Below are 16,165 nucleotides of genomic sequence, written 5' to 3'. Positions count from 1 at the left end.
GCCCCGTGCCCCCCCCCCATGGCCCCGTGCCCCCCTATTGAACCAAGACCCCATTGCACCGTGCCCTCCTCTTTGCACCATTGCTCCCCATTGCCCCCCCATTGCCCTGTGCCCCCCCATTGCCCCCCCAATTGCCCTGTGCCCCCCATTACTCCATCCTCCAAATGCACCATGCCCCCCCATTCCGCCATAACCTCCTTTGTCCCCCCATTACCCCATGCCCCCCCTTTGCACCATAACCCCCTGTAGCCCCCCCACTGCCCCATGACCCCACAGCCCCGTGCTCCCCATTGCCACCATAGCCCCCCATTGCCCCATGCCCCCCCCTTTACACCACAGCCCCCCCCCTTGCTCTCCCATTGCCCTGTGCCCCCCTCTTGCACCATAGCCCCCCCATTGCCTCTCCCACTGCCCCCCATTGCCCCCCCCATTTCCCCATGCTCCCCATTGCACCATTACCCCCCCATTGCCCCCTATTTCCCTGTGCCCCCCATTGCACCACAGCCCCCATTTTCCCCCCATTGCCCCCCCATTTCCCCGTGTCCCCCATTGCATCACAGCCCCCATTTCGCCCCCATTTCCCCCGATTACCCCCCCATTTCCCCATGCCCCCCATTGCACCACAGCCCCCACTGCCCCCCCATTGCCCCCCCATTTCCCCCGTGCCCCCCCATCGCACCACAGCCCCCATTTACCCCCCATTTCCCCCCATTGCCCCCCCATTTCCCCATGCCCCCCATTCCATCACAGCCCCCATTTTCCCCCAATTTCCCCCCCATTTCCCCATGCCCCCCCATTGCATCACAGCCCCCATTTCCCCCCCATTTCCCCCCATTTTCCCCCCATTTCCCCACGCCCCCCCCATTCCACCACAGCCCCCATTACCCCCCCATTACCCCCCCATTTCCCCCCACTCCCCCAACCGCGCGCCCCCTCCCCAAATTTCCCCGCAGCTCCGCGGTGCCGGTGCGGTGCGCGCGTCTCCGCGCGCATCCGTGCGCGGGGGCGCGCGTGTGCGGAGAGGGGGGGGGTGGGTGCGGGAGAGGGGGGGTTGCGGGGGGGGGGGGGGGGGGGTCGCGCGCGGAGCGGCGCGCAGCGAGCGCGGCCCCGCGGTGCCGGGAGCGCGCCGCCCCCGCCCCCGCCCCGCCGCGCCCGGGGGGAGGCGGCCGCGGCGGCGCGCTGAGGGCTCGGTGGGCGCCGCGGGGCCGCGCTCGGGGCTTCGGGGGGGGGGGGGGGGCGCGCCGCGGGGCCGCGCTCAGGGCTTCGGGGTTTGGGGGTGGGGGGGGGGGGGGGGGGCGGGGGGTGTGCGCGCCGCGGGGCCGCGATGCTGCGGGCGGCGGAGCGGGGCTGAGCTGTGGGGCGGGGGGGGGTGGGGGGGGGCGGGGGCCGGGGAAGAGGGAGGGGGACGGGGGACGGGGAGGGGGGGGGCGGGGGGGGGGGCCGAGCATCGGCGCGGAGGGGTGGGGTGGGGGTCGGGGGGGGGGGGTGGGTGGGGGGGCGCGGCGAGCGATGGATGAGGAAAACATGACGAGGAGCGAGGAGCAGCAGCAGCTGAGTTTGCAGAAGGCGCTGCAGCAGTGCGAGCTCGTCCAGAACATGATCGACATCAGCATCTCCAACCTGGAGGGGGCTCCGCACCAAGTGCGCCGCCTCCAACGACCTCACGCAGAAGGAGATCCGCACCCTGGAGGTAGGGGCCCGGCGAGCATCCCCCCCCCCCACACACACACCCTGCACCAGCAGCACCAAGCCCCCGGTCCTTCCCCTGCTCTGTTTTTCCTCCCCGTTCTCTGTCCCCCCCCCTCCCTCCCCGCACCACCACCACCCCCCGGGCATCGCAGCGGGGCTCCCCCGCGGCGCTGCGGTGCGGTGCGGGGTGCGGAGCCTTTGGGTGCGGAGCCTTTTGGGTGCGGAGCCTTTTTTTTTTTTGGTGCGGAGCGGCCGAGTGAGGCTGCGCGCTCTGCAGGTGGCCCGAGGTGGGACCGGTGGGAGCCGAGCGCTGCTCGCCGGGAGCGGCCCCCGGCCTCCGCATCCCCCCTCCCCGCATCCCCCCGGCCCCCCCCGGCCCCCTCCGAGCTCCTTCCAGCAGCCCCCGGCCCGGCCGCAGCGCCCCGCAGCCTCCCGGCCCGCAGCCCTGCCTCCCGCATCCCCCCCGGCCTGGCCTCGGCACCCCCCCGGATCCCCTTTTTTCCCCCAAAACCGCCTCCATCCCGGCGAGCAGCAGCCCCCTGCTCACCCGCAGCCTGCTCCTGGATCCAGCATCCTCACCAGCATCCCCACCAGTATTCCCCATCCCCACCAGTATCCCCCATCCCCACCAGCATCCTCTCCAGCATCCTCCATCCTCACCAGCATCCTCGCCCCCGGCTCCTCTGCCGCAGCCTCCGGCCTCCCCCGGAGGCACCCAGGGGGAAATCCTGCATGGCTCCGGTGGCCCTGCAGGGCAGAGGGGTCCCAGAATCTGCATCGGGGGGACCCCATCCCTCTCTGTGGTGAGAGGGGTTTGAAAGGGGTTTCTGCAGGCTGGAAGCATCCCGGCTCTCTGTACCCCACGCACAGGCCTTGGGGCCGGATCCTGCGCAGCCCCAAGGCCTCCCCCTGTGCAGGTGCAGCCCCTGGGAGCAGAGGAGGGGATTTATTTACTACAGCTGCTGATTTTCAGAGCTGGGGAAGCAAGGAGGCTGCGGCCGGGGGGATTTCGCTTGTTTTTTTTTTTTTTGGCTGTTGCTTTCCATCCCGGTGCAGAACCGAAATATCGCGGCCGCTGAGCAGCTCTGAGGGCGCGGGGCCAGGCACCGCGGTGGCCGGGGCTGCGGTGCCACCTCCTCCCGTGGGGTGCTGCAGCTTCCTGGGGTGCTCTGCAGCAGGGGGATCCCCCCTGTGTGCCTCCCCATTGGGGTCCAAGTCCCATATGTGCACTGCGGGTCGGGATGCGCTGCGCTCCCGGACCTCTCCAAGCCAGGCAGTGTCCCCAGCTGCCTCCTGGGGACAGCAAGCAGCGGTTTTGGGGCGTGCAGGTGGATTTGGATGATGCAGGACAGCGGGATTTCATCCTGCGTGGCCGCACCCACGTGGTCCCGCTCGGAGGCCTGGTGAGTGCCCAGTGTTCCTCTTGCTCCACGTGTGGGTTGGCACCACTCACGAGTTCCCACCTGCCTCTTGCGGACGGGACGGATGAAGATGATGGAGATGAAGAGCGTGGCGAAGCCATCCCCTGCAGGGATGCTGCGTCCCCACCTCCTGTGCGTGGACAACACAGGTTCGGAGGTGGCCGGGGGAAAACCCTGGGAGCTGCCCCCTAAATTCTGGGCACTGGCAGGGAGGTGTCTGCCCAGCACCAGCCCGCACCAAGGGACAGGAGCCCCAGGAACCCCAGCACCTCATTCCCTTCATCGCTCTGTCCTGGGCTCTGTTCTTCTACCCCTTGCACAGAAATCAGGCAATTTCCATGAGGACAGCGACAAGGGATGGATCCGGGGCCAGCTTCCCAGTTTGGGCATGTTGGTGTGGGTCCAGCCTGGCTCTGGGGACCCCAGGGACCCCGGCCACGTTGTCCTGGGTTTCCACCAGCGTAAGCAGGAGCCGAGCGTGGCCCTGAGCCGCCGCCACCGCCGCGTCCCAAGGACGTGACGCAGGTGCGGAGGCACCGCTCGGCGCTGCTTCCCTTCCAACCCAGCTGCAACAACGCAGGGGCGAAGCCACCATCGTATTTTTTGCCAAATCCTGGTTTTGGAGCATTCAGAGCGGTGCTTCTGCTTGTTTATTTTAAATAATTTTGGGGTACACGTGAGTGCCCATCTTCCCTGCGCCGTGGTTGCGCGGGGAGCCGGTAACTCCCCGGGATGCAGCGTCCCTCCTGGATGGTACCGGTGTCCGTGGCCTGGGCTCGGTGGCAGCGCTTGGTGCCAGGAGGTTTTTAGGTCCTGCCTGCACCTTGGGACAGGCTCCAGCCAAAACCAAGGCAGTGGCTGCAACCAAAACGCTGCCCAACTGCGCAGACCTGGGTCTGAGCAGCATCAGAGCAGGGAGCGCTGGCTGGGAGTGAGTGGCTCTGTTCCCCTTCCCGAGCTTGGCACTCTGGCTTTGCACCCTTATATTTGGGTTTTGGGGTGCTGCAGGGCCATGGCGTGAGCTGGAGCTCGTGGGATCTGTCTGAAAGGGTCTGGCCCTGGTGCTGATTGATGCAAATCATTGTGTTTGGGTTTAACGCCCCGCCGTGGTGTTTGAGTGGGGGAGAGCATCGTCCCCATGGAGAGGGGATGCTGCGGGGTGGGTGAAGCTTGGGCATTCAACGATTTGGGCCAACAGCAAAGGAGAGAGGGCAAAAATAAACGAGGGGAGAGGAAGAACGAGTGTTTGGTTTCACAGGGAAGTTTTGCTCAAGTGACCACAAAGTGGCTGGGTGCTGGGGGCAGAAATCCTGCCGGAGCTCGGAGCGTTTGAAGCCCGATGCGTCCCATCTTGGAGCAGATGCCAAGACCCCTTTTGCCATTAATTAAACCCCAGTGCACCGAGCTGGAGCAGGGCTCAGCTCCGTGCACTGCTCGGGGGTTTGTTGGTGGGAACTCGGGGCAGCTCGGGTTTATTCATGGGAGAGCCCCAGGGAGCGTTTAGCAGTGCTGGAAATAAATGAGGCGCAGAGCCCGAGGTGGCGTGCAAACCTAGCAGGGCTCCAAAGAGCCTGGAGAGGGAAAGCTCTTGGCAAACACCCGGGTGGCAAGGTGTTCCCCGGTGCTGCCGGGCACATCTGTAGTAACAAGCCCTCGGGGGAATCGGGGAGGAACCATTCAGTTTGGGCCAGTGTCTGCTCCCGCTGCCAGGCACCAGGACAGCGAGGGTCCCAGTTCCTATCCCGTGGGAGCCTTCTCCCATCGGGCTGGGGCTGCCTCATCCCAGAGCCTCTGAATTTGGAAGCATTTTCCCCGCCGAGCCCTGCGTGTGTCCAAAACGCGTGCGCTCCACGGGCATGGTGACGTTTGGCACAGCCAGACCCCACAAGGAGGGGATCGACATTGACCTCGTGCTCCTGCAGGTGGATTTTCTGCCACCTTTCCCAGCCCCCAGGCGGGGCCAGGGCCACCTCTGTCCCCGATGCTGAGCCGCCCTCCCTCTGGGTGCTGGCACCCGCTGGGTGCCTTCGCTCCTCATGTTTTGGGGTGACGCTATAGGGGAAACCCCAAAAGGGCTGGAAGTCCCTAGTGCAGCTCAGGGAGGCTCTGCAAGCAGCAGAGGTGGTCGCAGCCTGGCTGCTGTCACCCAGGGTCCCAAGGGAGTGACATGAGTGGGGACACCACTGCTGCCAGCCCCAGCCCTGCTTTTGGGTCCTGCTGCAGCAGGAGAGGCAGCCAGCGGGCATGTACAGCCCCCATGCAGGTACGCACGTATATATAAAATGCACACAAATAAAATGCACGTGGATAGGTACAGCTCCATGCAAGCACCGTATATACACCCGTATTTTCCCATCTACCAGGTGCATTACAGTCTCTGGTGTCCCCCAACAGCAAGCACCACCTGGGGCTCGCACCCCGTGGCTAGCAGCACCCCAACACTTGTCCCCGGGTGCCCTCCTCGCCCAGCTTCCCCTTCCACAGATGGGCAAAACGAGGCACAGGAAGGCTGGAGGGGGCCACACAGCACCAGGATTGCAAGGCAGGATCCGTTTAGCACCTCCCTGCCTGGCAGGGCGCGGGGATGGCCGAGCTGTGGCTTGGTGGCACCGGGAGCGAGAGGCGAGCGTGGCGTGCTGTCCCTTCCAGCCACTTCCCTTCCCATCCCAGCTCGCCAACACGAGAAGCGCTTTTGGACACCTGGGATGCGGCACGGAGGGGTGCTGAGCTTGTTTGCCCATGTGGAAATCCCCATGGGATGCTCCTGCAGCATCTGCATGTGCCTGGGGCACGGGGTACCACCTGCGCCCTCGTTTGCGCTAACGACGGTGCCTCTGCTCTCTCTCAAGGGGCAGGTGGTGCTAATTTCCCCTACCCGGAGCTTGAAATAAAAGCGTGCCTGCAGGAGAGCTGTAGCTTTATGCTGTTTTATGTGGGAGCCTCACCCCATCCTTTCCCCGTGTGCCTTTGAGCCCTCCTGTAGGCTCAGGGTGGCTTTGGGGTGTGCCTCTGTGCCCCCAAGCTGCTTGAGCCCCACTGAGGGGGGGGGGAAAGGGGCAGGGTGCTCCCCAAACCCTTCATGCTCCCTGCTAGGAGAGCAGTTTTGTTAAAAAGCCACCCCGGGGGACCCAAAGGTGATGGCTCCAGCTCCTCAGGGCCATGCTGAGCCCCAGCAGGACTCCGTACAGCTTTCCCTATGATTCTTGGTGACCTCTCAGTGGCTTTGCTTCAGGCGTTAATTTTTGGTGATGAAGCCTCATTTTTGGGGCTGTCAGACCCCTTGGGCTTTGGCACTCGGTGCGCCCTGGCACAGGGGGCTGGGGAAGGAGGGCGATGGCTGGGTCCCTGCCAGGGGGCTGAATTTTGCTTTTTCCCCCCAGCTGTTGCCGTGAATCCCTCCCCAGGGCCGGGGCTCCCTCTGTTCCAGGCCGTTGTGATGTTTTGCTCTCGGCTCATCTATTTTTGGGGTGGCGAGGCCGCGTTTGCGGGCGCTGGGCAGGGGCACAGCACCATCTAGCGCTGCCGGCGGCGGGGAATCTCCCAGCTGGAGAGCAGGAGGGGGAAATCCCAGCAGGTTTCCAGCGAGCAGGGCTCTGCTCCACATCTCCGAGAAACCAGGCCAGTCGCTCAGAGGCTTTATTTCGGGAGCTGTCAGCCTGCGCTCGCACACACGGCCGTGGCTTCGTCCCCGTCCTGGGAGAGCTGTGGGGATGCTCGGCCGGGCAAAGGGGTCCCGGTGGCTGTGGGGTGTGCAATGGGGCGGGAGGAAGGGGCTGATGGGGCTGGGTGTTTGTAGGAACAGGGAGTGAATGCTCAGACCCAGCGATGCTCCAAATGTGGGGTGCTTTGGGTGGTCTCTGCACCAGGATTGGGTATGGTGGAGGGGAGCGCGTCCTTTGGGTGGTGGGTGGGCAGTGTGGGAGAAGGGATGTCCCTGTCCCTCCTGTCCCCTCGCCCCCTGCAATGGGGTCTCCAGGGGTGAGGGCTGGCAGCCTGCAGAGCGGAGACACCCAGGGTTGGGGAAAAAGGAGCTGGGAGAGGTGGGAAACGGCCCCCTTGGAGACCCAGCTTGGGGAGGGGGAGGAAAAAAAGCTTCCACGGGGCTTTCCCCTCCTCTTCCAGAGCAAGCTGGTCAAGTACTTCAGCCGGCAGCTCTCCTGCAAGAGGAAGGTGGCGTTGCAGGAGCGCAATGCCAAGCTGGAAGGCTTCCCCCAGCTCCTGCACTGGTTCCGCATCGTCGACATCCGCAAGGAGGTGATGGAGGTGAGGCATGGGCACAGAGTGCATGGCTGGGAGGTTTGCTGTGGGATCCTCGAGTGAAGTTTGGCAAGAGGGCAGCGTTTCCCAGGGTGGAAACTGTCTTGGAGCAATATTTTTTGGGCCACGGGACCCCTGTAGCAGGTTGGGGTTGGTGGTAGAGAACAGGGTGGGGAGGCAGGGGGACCAAATTCCTCCTCTGCATGGGAAGGTGCTGCGAGGGAGGTGCTGGCTGGGTCTCCCCGTGGCTGTCCCATAAAGCTGGGGACATCTCCCAGCTGCTTCTCATGAAGGATGCACCCACCAGGTCCCCCCAAAAAGCTTTGGCCATGCCCGGGGGCCCTGCAGGCTATGGGTGCAGCTGGAGGCTGGCACCCCGATGCGCTCAGAGGAAGCTGGGGGTGATGGGGCAGGATTTGGTGGCAAACCCCAATATCCTGGTGCTGAGCGGGGTCTGGACATGCGTGAGACCATCCTGAGGCTCAGACTGTAGCATTTCCTGTGCATATAGGACAGAGGGAAACTCCAAATCCCCAGGAGGAGGCTCTGGCTTCTTCCCTGTGCGCCCCAAGGCGCTGACTTATCAACAGATGCCCCAGGACGTTTTTTTTTTTCCCTTTTTTTTTTTTTTTTTTCCTCACTCCTGGCAGGAAATAGCCCCCGGGCAGCTGAGCCTGGAGGAGCTGCTGGAGATGACCGACGACCAGGTCTGTGAGACCGTGGAGAAATTTGGGGCCAACAGCGAGGAGTGCGCCCGCCTCAACGCCTCCCTGTCCTGCCTGCGCAGCGTCCACAAGTCCGGTGAGTCGGCTCCTTGCCCCGTGCTCGTGTCCTGGGGGCACCGCTCGGGTTTGTGATCCTAAATAGGGCCGGGAGCCCCCGTTTGTGCCCCCAAATCTGTGCGCCAGCAGCGGGCATCACCCGCATCCTCGTGGGGGCTGCTGGAGAGGGAGGCTGAGCCCCCCCCCAGGCTCCCCGCAGCGCCCCTGCTCCAAGCAGGGTTATTTTATTTTAATTTTAATTTTAATTTTTGGGGGGGGTTTGGGGAGGGTTTGAGCGCTGCCCCCCCCCCCCAACAGCAGCAGCCAGCCGGGGTGCGAGGCCGGCGGGTGCCCGGGCGGTGGCAGCAGAGCTCCGCGGGAGGCGCTGAGCATCCTCGGGGCTGGCAGCCGGCTGCAGGCAGGGTGCAGGTGGGATGTGTCTGTCCGTCCATCCGTCTGTCCCGGGGGGGTTTGGAGCCCCCCAGGACCCCCTCCGCAGCTGCTCCCACCCCTCCGGTTCATCATTTCGTAAGGCATCCCGGGGGGATGAACCCGGTCTGCACAGCCCCCCCACTGCGCTCCCCAAATCCGGCTCCCACCTCTCCTCCTGCTCTCTTCCCTTTGGCATCTTCACCAAATCTCTCCAATATTCCGATAATCTCCCCAATAATCCCTGTCTGCTGAGGGAATTCCCCTCTGGGAAATGCGCGTGAGCCTTCAGAACCCCCTGCTGCATCATCCAGTGGATGGCACGAGCCAGGTCCGATGGCCCTGATTTTTTGGCAGGTCCCAGGTTTTGTCCCCAGGCAGTGTTTTTGTCCCCCAGCCCATTCAAAGAGGGAAGAAGGGAAGGGGCTACCACCAAAAATCTGTGGGTTTTACCCCTGTCTGGGTGTAAAACCCAACGGGGAGGGAAACAGAGCGCTCAGCAGCATCAAGCCCCACGCTTTGGGGTTTTGGGACTGGGTCCCTTGGTAGCCAAGGGGCTGGGGATGCTCGTTGGGGGTCGGTGGGTGAAAGTGGTGCTGAGCTCTCAGCTCCCTGTGTCTGTCTTAGCTCCAAGCAAAGCCAGGGACAGGGACTGGAAATATAATTAGCAGGCAAGTCGCTGCCTCTTTAAAACATCATGCAATTTCTTTGCGAGTGCGCCGGTGGTCGATTTGGAGGAGCCGAGATTAGTATTAATAAAGCAGGAATAAGGCACGGTATTAACCTTTTCCATCAATCTCTATTTATTGAGTTGTTAATTAGAGACAGCTAATTTCCCAGGCCAATTCTCTGTGGGCATGGGGGCTGGGGAAGGAGGGAGGGAGGAAGCAGGTCGCTGGCCGAGTGCTGGAATCGCGACGGGGTTTGGTAACGGGGACCCTTTGGGCAGCTCCACACGTGTTGGAAAAACCCCTGGAAAAGCTCACGGGCCACGGGAGTTACTGTACTGAATACAGCGAGCAGCAACCCTATATTAAACCCCGGCTTTATCGTGTTAACAAGCCCGTATTGGATTTTTCTCTGCTGCGAAGCCGCGCGCCGGCAGCAGGATTTTATTAGCAGCCGAGGCGTCGCGCTCGGGCTCGGAGCAGGATTAATTTAATATTAAGTAAGAGCCCAGCGGTGCCCCCGTGGCCCGAGGAGCTGGTGGTGTGTGACAGGGAGGTGATTGATGGTCCTACGGGGAAAAATGATCCCGTGCTGGGCATCCGTGGGTCCCGCTGGCCTCGGGAAGCAGGGTCAGGCAGGGACAGATTGGGGTTGGGGATGGGGAAGGGGTTGTGGGGATCGGTCCAAAATTCTGCCTGAAACCTGCTGCTTGCGGGGGAAGCTTTGGCTTGAAGAGTGCAACTCGTAAAAAGAAATAAATCAGGTGCAGAGAGGAGAAGGGGGTGTGAAATAAAGCAGTGAGCATCCTTGTTTTGGGGTGAAGCTGAGGGCTGCCCCCTTGGAAAGCTGCAGCACCCATCGGTGTGGGTGTGCAGAGCTGGTCCCTGCGGTGGGACCACGGGGGTGGCATTGGGATGCAGAGTTGTGTGGGTTTTGGCTTCCCATTTGGTTGTGGGACTGCTGATTTGGGGGAGGGAAAAGGGCAGGGTGAGGGCTTTGGGGACAGCTTTGTCCCTCGGGGCCCCAGGCTTCCTCGGGAAGAATTATTCCCTGGGTCTTGCATTGCCACAGGAGGATCCTGTGGGGTCTGAGGGCAGAGCATGAGGGTGTGGGGTGCAGTGAGCGTGCACGGGGCTGGCTGTGTCTGCCCCACATGAGCCTCTCTGCTCACCTGCAGCCCGTGCCCTCCTTGGGATGCCTGGCACCGTGTGATAGGGACAGAGGTGGGGACAGAAAACCCCTCGCTAGGTGGGCTCGTGCATCCAGAACATCCCAAAGGGGATGCTCTGCTGCTGGCTGGTGCTGCACTTATGGGGTCTGGGTAAACATCTCGGTGCTGTTTGCCATGGGGTGAGGAGACTGGCGGGGACATATGGGGAGGAAAAATGTGATTTTTGTGCTCGCTGATATCCCACGTGGAGCCCCCGTTGGGCAGAGTGGCAATAACACCCGAGGGAGCCCCCGGAGGAAGCGGGGTTCCTCGGAGGAACCAGGAGGGCTTTACGCACTCTGCAGGAATAAGGGCTCGGGGATTTTGGTATTTTTGCCTCTGAAGCATGCTCTCGGTTGAGCCGTATCCCGTCGAGCAGCGTGCTTGGTACCTGCGGCGTGTGTGGAAGCCACTGTCGAAAATACCCTTCCTGAGCTGATCCGTGGTATTTTTAGCCCTGACGCACCCAAAAAATGGCTATTTTTGCTCTCGGGAGCATCAGCCTTGTTCCGACACGGGCAGCTGGTGAGCAAAAGGGCAGCTGGGGCCGGGGGGGACGCAGGAGCAGGACCCCAGGTCGGCTTCCTTTCTCCTTCCTTAATTACCGCTAATTGCTGCTGCGGGTCGGAGGTGGCGGTGCAGGGCTGCAGCATCCGGGCAGCGCTGAGTTATGTAAATCTATGCACGCGGAGCAGCCAATGGGGGGCTCCCTGATTTGCATACATGCATGCAGGCTTGCACATCGCCGTGTTGCAGGATGTTTAATGGGGGCGGGGGGGTCAGGAGCTCGCAGGAGGATTAACTCCAAGGCGTTGCACCCCCAGGGATCTTGCAGTTCCTCTGGCTTTTGGTGCACGCCATCCTGAGGGGCTGCAGGGTGAGGCTTTCCTATAGGATTGCCACTTTTGCTGGCTTTATTTTCTGCTTCAGGAGGACAATTCAAAAAAAAACAAACAAAAAAACAAACAACAAAACACCAAACCTCCTCAGCCCCTTTCCCCCTGGAGCTTTATCAATCTAATCCCAAAGCTTTCCATTCAAAAGCCTGCTCCTCTTTTATTTTTCATCCTCACGAGCTCGAAATAAAACATCCACCCCTTGAAAAGGCACGGGTAGATAACAGGACAGGCAATTAATAACCGAAAAAGGGATGGGGGAAGGAGCCTTTTTAAAATAAAGCGATTACATTTTTTATGCTGGTTTTCTTAGAGGTGGCGATCAAAAGAAGTCGGGGCGGGGAGCTTGCATCCGCTCCATCATGTTGGCGCTCTGAAGTCGGCGCCGACAGGTCTTTACTCATCTCTGCATCGGTGCAGACTAATAATTAGGAGCTGAGAGGAGCCACAGTTAATATTTTTTTTGTATTTTTCCCCCATTTCTGTAAATTGAGTGAATGGGAAGGGGTGGTAGCGCTGCGATGGGTCCCCCATCCCCAGCGGTGCTTTGGGGTGGTGGCGCTCGGTGCTTGGGGGATGCACCCAGATCCCCCCTTGTCCCCAGGGACTTGGGGTTCATTGGGTCCCACCGGGATGGGGAGGGGGGTCCGGGTGTCACAGCAGATCCCCCGCATGGCCGTGTGTGTGCTCTGTCGCAGGCGGCAGCCTCTCCAAGCAGGATTGGACCATCCAGTGGCCCACGGCGGAGCCGGGGAAGGAGAACCAGCCGGGCTGCCCACCAGAGCCCGTCCAGTGGATCCGCACGCACCTCTCGCAGAGCCCCAAGCCCCCTCCCAAGTGCGCGCAGCACCACTGCCACGCCGGCTCGTCCCACGGCCCCCTCTACACCCACGTGGACCGCCTGACCGTGGAGGGCCACCCGGGGCTGTGCCCACCCGTGGAATCCGGCCACCGCTCCCTGCCGCCCTCCCCGCGCCAACGGCACGCGGCTCACACCCCGCCGCGCACCCCCAACATCGTGACCACCATGACGGCCCCCGGCACGCCGCCCCTGCGGCGCAGGAACAAGCTGAAGCCCCCCGGGACGCCGCCGCCGGCGTCGCGCAAGCTCATCCATCTCCTGCCCGGCTTCACCGCCCTGCACCGCAGCAAGTCGCACGAGTTCCAGCTGGGGCACCGCGTGGACGAGGCGCACACCCCCAAGTAAGCGGGTGTCACGGGGGAGCGGGGCCGGGGGGTGGCCCCGTGCCGTGCGAAAAAGCAGCCTGGGTCTTAAAATGTTGGGATTTGGGGTGATCCTGGTTGGGTGTCCCATCGAGGCAGGGTTTGGAGCACGAGGTTGGGGAACGCTTTGTGGACGCAGCACATGGCGGGGATGGATTTGCTGAGCGGGGTGCTGTGTGCCAGCTCTCGTGGGGCAGCTGGGGAGCACCCAGGGGCTGCAGGGGTGAAGCTCCCCCGTGCCACTGGATGGCTCTGGGTGCTGTGGGGTTCTGCTCTGCAGTGTGGGATCTGTCAGAGCTGCTCATGGCTGTGAGAGAGAAATAGGAAAAATCCTCGTTTGGCCGAGATGTGCACGCATTCTACACCCCTTCCTACAACCCTCCCCAGGGCCTTTTCCATGTTTCCATGCCCGGTGCTGTCGCAGCACCAGCTCCAGCTCCCTCCTGCTCTGCGCCTCGGTGCCTGCAGAGGCTGCTGCAGTGCAGGGAACGGGGCCGGCCCCGCGCTCCCTCCCTGGCCCTTTGGGGACTTCTGGTGGCCGTGCCCAAACCCCACTGCTCTGTGCCATAAAGGGCACCGTGGGCTGCTCGTTTTTTTTTGGGGGGGGAGCCCTGCGCCTTCTCCCCAAGAAGAAGCTGCTCTGGAGAGCAGCGTGTTGCCCATATTAGTTGTGGGATTTCAGCCTCTAACCTGGGGTCTGTCCTCAGTGAGTAGGGCCAGGACATGACCCACAGCACCTGGGGGAGCAGCGGGGCTGCCTCCGTTCCCCCAAATCACTTAATCTCCAGCGTGGTCATTGCATGCCCCAGGTCACGGTGACACAGCTTTGGGGTGAGGTTGGACACGTGTACGGGCCAAAAGCCTTCCAGCTGCTGCTGCTCCCCCATTTCCCACAGGATGCCTCGATTTCCTTGCGTGAGCCAAGAGGGAAGAGCAGGCGATGGGTGGAAGGAAATCAGAAATGTTTTTTGCATGGGTTTTGATGTCCTCATCCCTGTGATGTCCCCGTCCCTGCTGCCCTCATCGGTCCCTGCCTGGCCTCTCTGGTGTCCCCTGCCCGCTGCCACCCCGGTGATGTGACTTTAATTCCCAGCCCCTGGCCACCAGCCGCAGCCCAGGGGGATTATTAAACTCAATTAATAGAGGAAAGGGAGCAAGTGTTAATAGGGCTCTGTAGTGCTGGTGTCCGATGGGGGGCTCATCGTGTCAGTGCGGAAGGACCCGGGCTCCCCAAAGCTGCTCGGAGAGCTGGGGAGGTTAATTTTCTCTAATGGCACTTAATGATTTTCAGGATGCAACCAGTAAATCCTGCTTTCTAATCCCATTAGCGTTTGAGGATAGCAATTAGCGCATTAAAGAGGCAGCTTCTTTCTTTTTTCACCCTTTCCTCTAGCAGAGGAGTGCCAAAGTTGGAGCCGTTTTGTACCCTGGGTGCAATGGATGCTGTTTTACTGACCCAGGGCAAGAAGTGGCTTTTTTGGGGGCTCTTATCAGCCAATTTTTATCTTATGGCAGTGTCCATGCAATGCACTCTTTGCAGACAGCTGTCTGATGGGACCCATCCAACCCCCTGAGAGGGATGCTGGTGCCCTTGGGGTCGTTATCTCCTCACCTGGGGTGCCCAGGGTGAGGTTCCAAGCAACCTCGCGAGGTTCCTTGCATTTTGTGTCTCAGAGCTTATTTCCAGGGCTCAATCCTTCTCTTATTCTGAAGCCTCCTGAAGCAGGGGTTAAACTTCCTGAGCTTACAGCCTCAGATTTTCCTGCGCGGAGCCTCCAGCTGTTGACCGTAACGCTGGGGTACGGAACATTACTCCTAAAAAGATCCCCTGGCTTCCATAAATCCACAACCCATAAACATCTCATGAACGGGCTCGAAACGGAAACAAAACATTTAGAGTGGCTGATAATATAATGCCCATTTAATACCCCATGAATTCCACGGGCCATTTAAATCTTCCATGGATAGTTAATGATTATTCATCAGCCAGGAGTCAAGGGGAAAAAAACCACCCAACACCAAACAAACTCGGAGTGGAAGGTCTTAAAAACCCAAGAGTTGGGGAGCACGAGGCAATATGGCTAAAGGAGAGCAGAAGAGCCCCTGTGCCAAACCTTGGAGGTTTTTGGAGGCAGCCTCTGCCTCGGGGTGTCCTCCCTGGGGTGTCCTGCCCCAAGGCTGCCTGCCCCCAAATCCATGGGAAGGGGAGGTGACCCCAAATCTGCCTCCGCTTCCCAGCCATGGTGCCTCTGCAACCTCCTGGAGTGGCCTCCAGCAGGAGGGGAGGATGGAGACGTGTCCGTAGGGGATTAAAGCAGCGTGGCCTGGTGCAGCAGAGCCCTGGGGGAAATGCTGAGCCCTCGAGCAAGGCAGCATGGGGGGGACGTGTGGTTTTTGGGGTGTGTGATGCCGAGAATGGGCTGGCAGGAGGAGGCTGGTACAGCTCAGGACAGCTTTATGCGGGGTAAGGAGTTGGTGTATTTATTCAGGGAGGTCTCTTCGTCCTCCGTCTTTGTGATTGCGTCCAGGGCATCGCTTCGAGTAGGGTTTGGTGTTGTGGTGTCTGGATGCTCACTGCTGGTAGCTCTGTGGATGCTGAGGCTGTTTTCAAGGCTGTTTCTAATAACCTGGGTGGGTGAAGATCTGCCTCACAGTTGGTGACAGAGCACACATCCATTTTCTCTCTCCCTTGTGTTATTTCCAGCTCTAGCCCTGTCGTTTCCTTCTGTAGCATCTAGTGCCACCCAGCACTCAAGCTCAGCACCTCCTGGGCTGTGCGTGGTGGTTTCTCCATCCCATGTCATAGAAATCCCCCTGAACAGGGCATCTCCTGTGCCACTTGTCCCTGAACAAGCTTCTCCAAAGGCTCTCCTGTGCTCATCACCATTACTGCCACGCCGGGGCTGAGCGCAAGGCCAGGGCTTTCACCTGCAAACTCACCCAGGACCTGCACCACCTTGGCTGTCCCCGTGTTGGCCACGTTTTGCTTGGAAAAAAGACCCTCTGCTCCCTTCCTGGCTGCACGCTGACCCAGCTGCAGCTCTTTGTGGGCATGGGGTGAAGCAGATCCCACCTGGGGCACAGAGGAAGGACCCAACTCATCCCAGTCCTGCAGAAATTTAGGGCCAGGGTCTTCCCCACCACCCCCTCCGTACAGAGCAGGGACTCTGCCAAACCATGCAAACCATTCCTCTGTGGTATTTTAGGTGTTTTTTCTCATCAGGCGTGCTGTCCCAAAACACAGGGACCCGCCTGCTGCTCCCGCAACACGGAGAGCGTTGCGCTGGGGGAGCAAAGCGAGCAGCACCTCTCTGCCCCCAAATCATCTTTCTGATCAATCTCGGTGCCTTTGATGAGTCAGGGCTGTGGAGCCGTGTATGGGTTCTGGATTGTCTCCAGCCTTCTCAAAGTATGGCTTGCACACCGCGTCTTGACAGTGACGGGTAGCCTCCGTAACAAACTGGCGCTCTGCTGCAATTATCCCCCTGCTCTGGGCTGTGGCGCTCCTCAGGTATGTCATTAATGTTAATTACTGCTGCGGTGCTCCATCAAAAGGGGCAGGAGCGTTAACATGCTTGGGAGAGAAACTTCTCACCGTGTCCTTTAATG

The 16,165-nt window shown here is 61.1% G+C and overlaps 1 protein-coding gene across 1 annotated transcript in view; it reads left to right on the top strand.

The window, feature by feature from the left end:
* Window positions 1–1,509: 1,509 nt before the first annotated feature.
* Window positions 1,510–16,165, top strand: part of KSR2 (kinase suppressor of ras 2) — a gene marked incomplete at both ends in the record, with an annotated part of 54,064 nt that continues 39,408 nt past the window's right edge. Inside the window, 5 exon segments of the mRNA XM_084297150.1 lie at window positions 1,510–1,626; window positions 1,628–1,690; window positions 7,233–7,373; window positions 8,018–8,168; window positions 12,031–12,535. Of these exon segments, the coding sequence (XP_084153276.1) occupies window positions 1,510–1,626; window positions 1,628–1,690; window positions 7,233–7,373; window positions 8,018–8,168; window positions 12,031–12,535 (977 nt within the window).

Source organism: Netta rufina, assembly GCF_964035555.1.
Source record: "Netta rufina genome assembly, chromosome: 17".
NCBI classification, from domain to species: Eukaryota; Metazoa; Chordata; class Aves; order Anseriformes; family Anatidae; genus Netta; species Netta rufina.
Note: the sequence above shows the minus strand (reverse complement) of the source record. Positions and strands in the feature narration are given on the sequence as shown.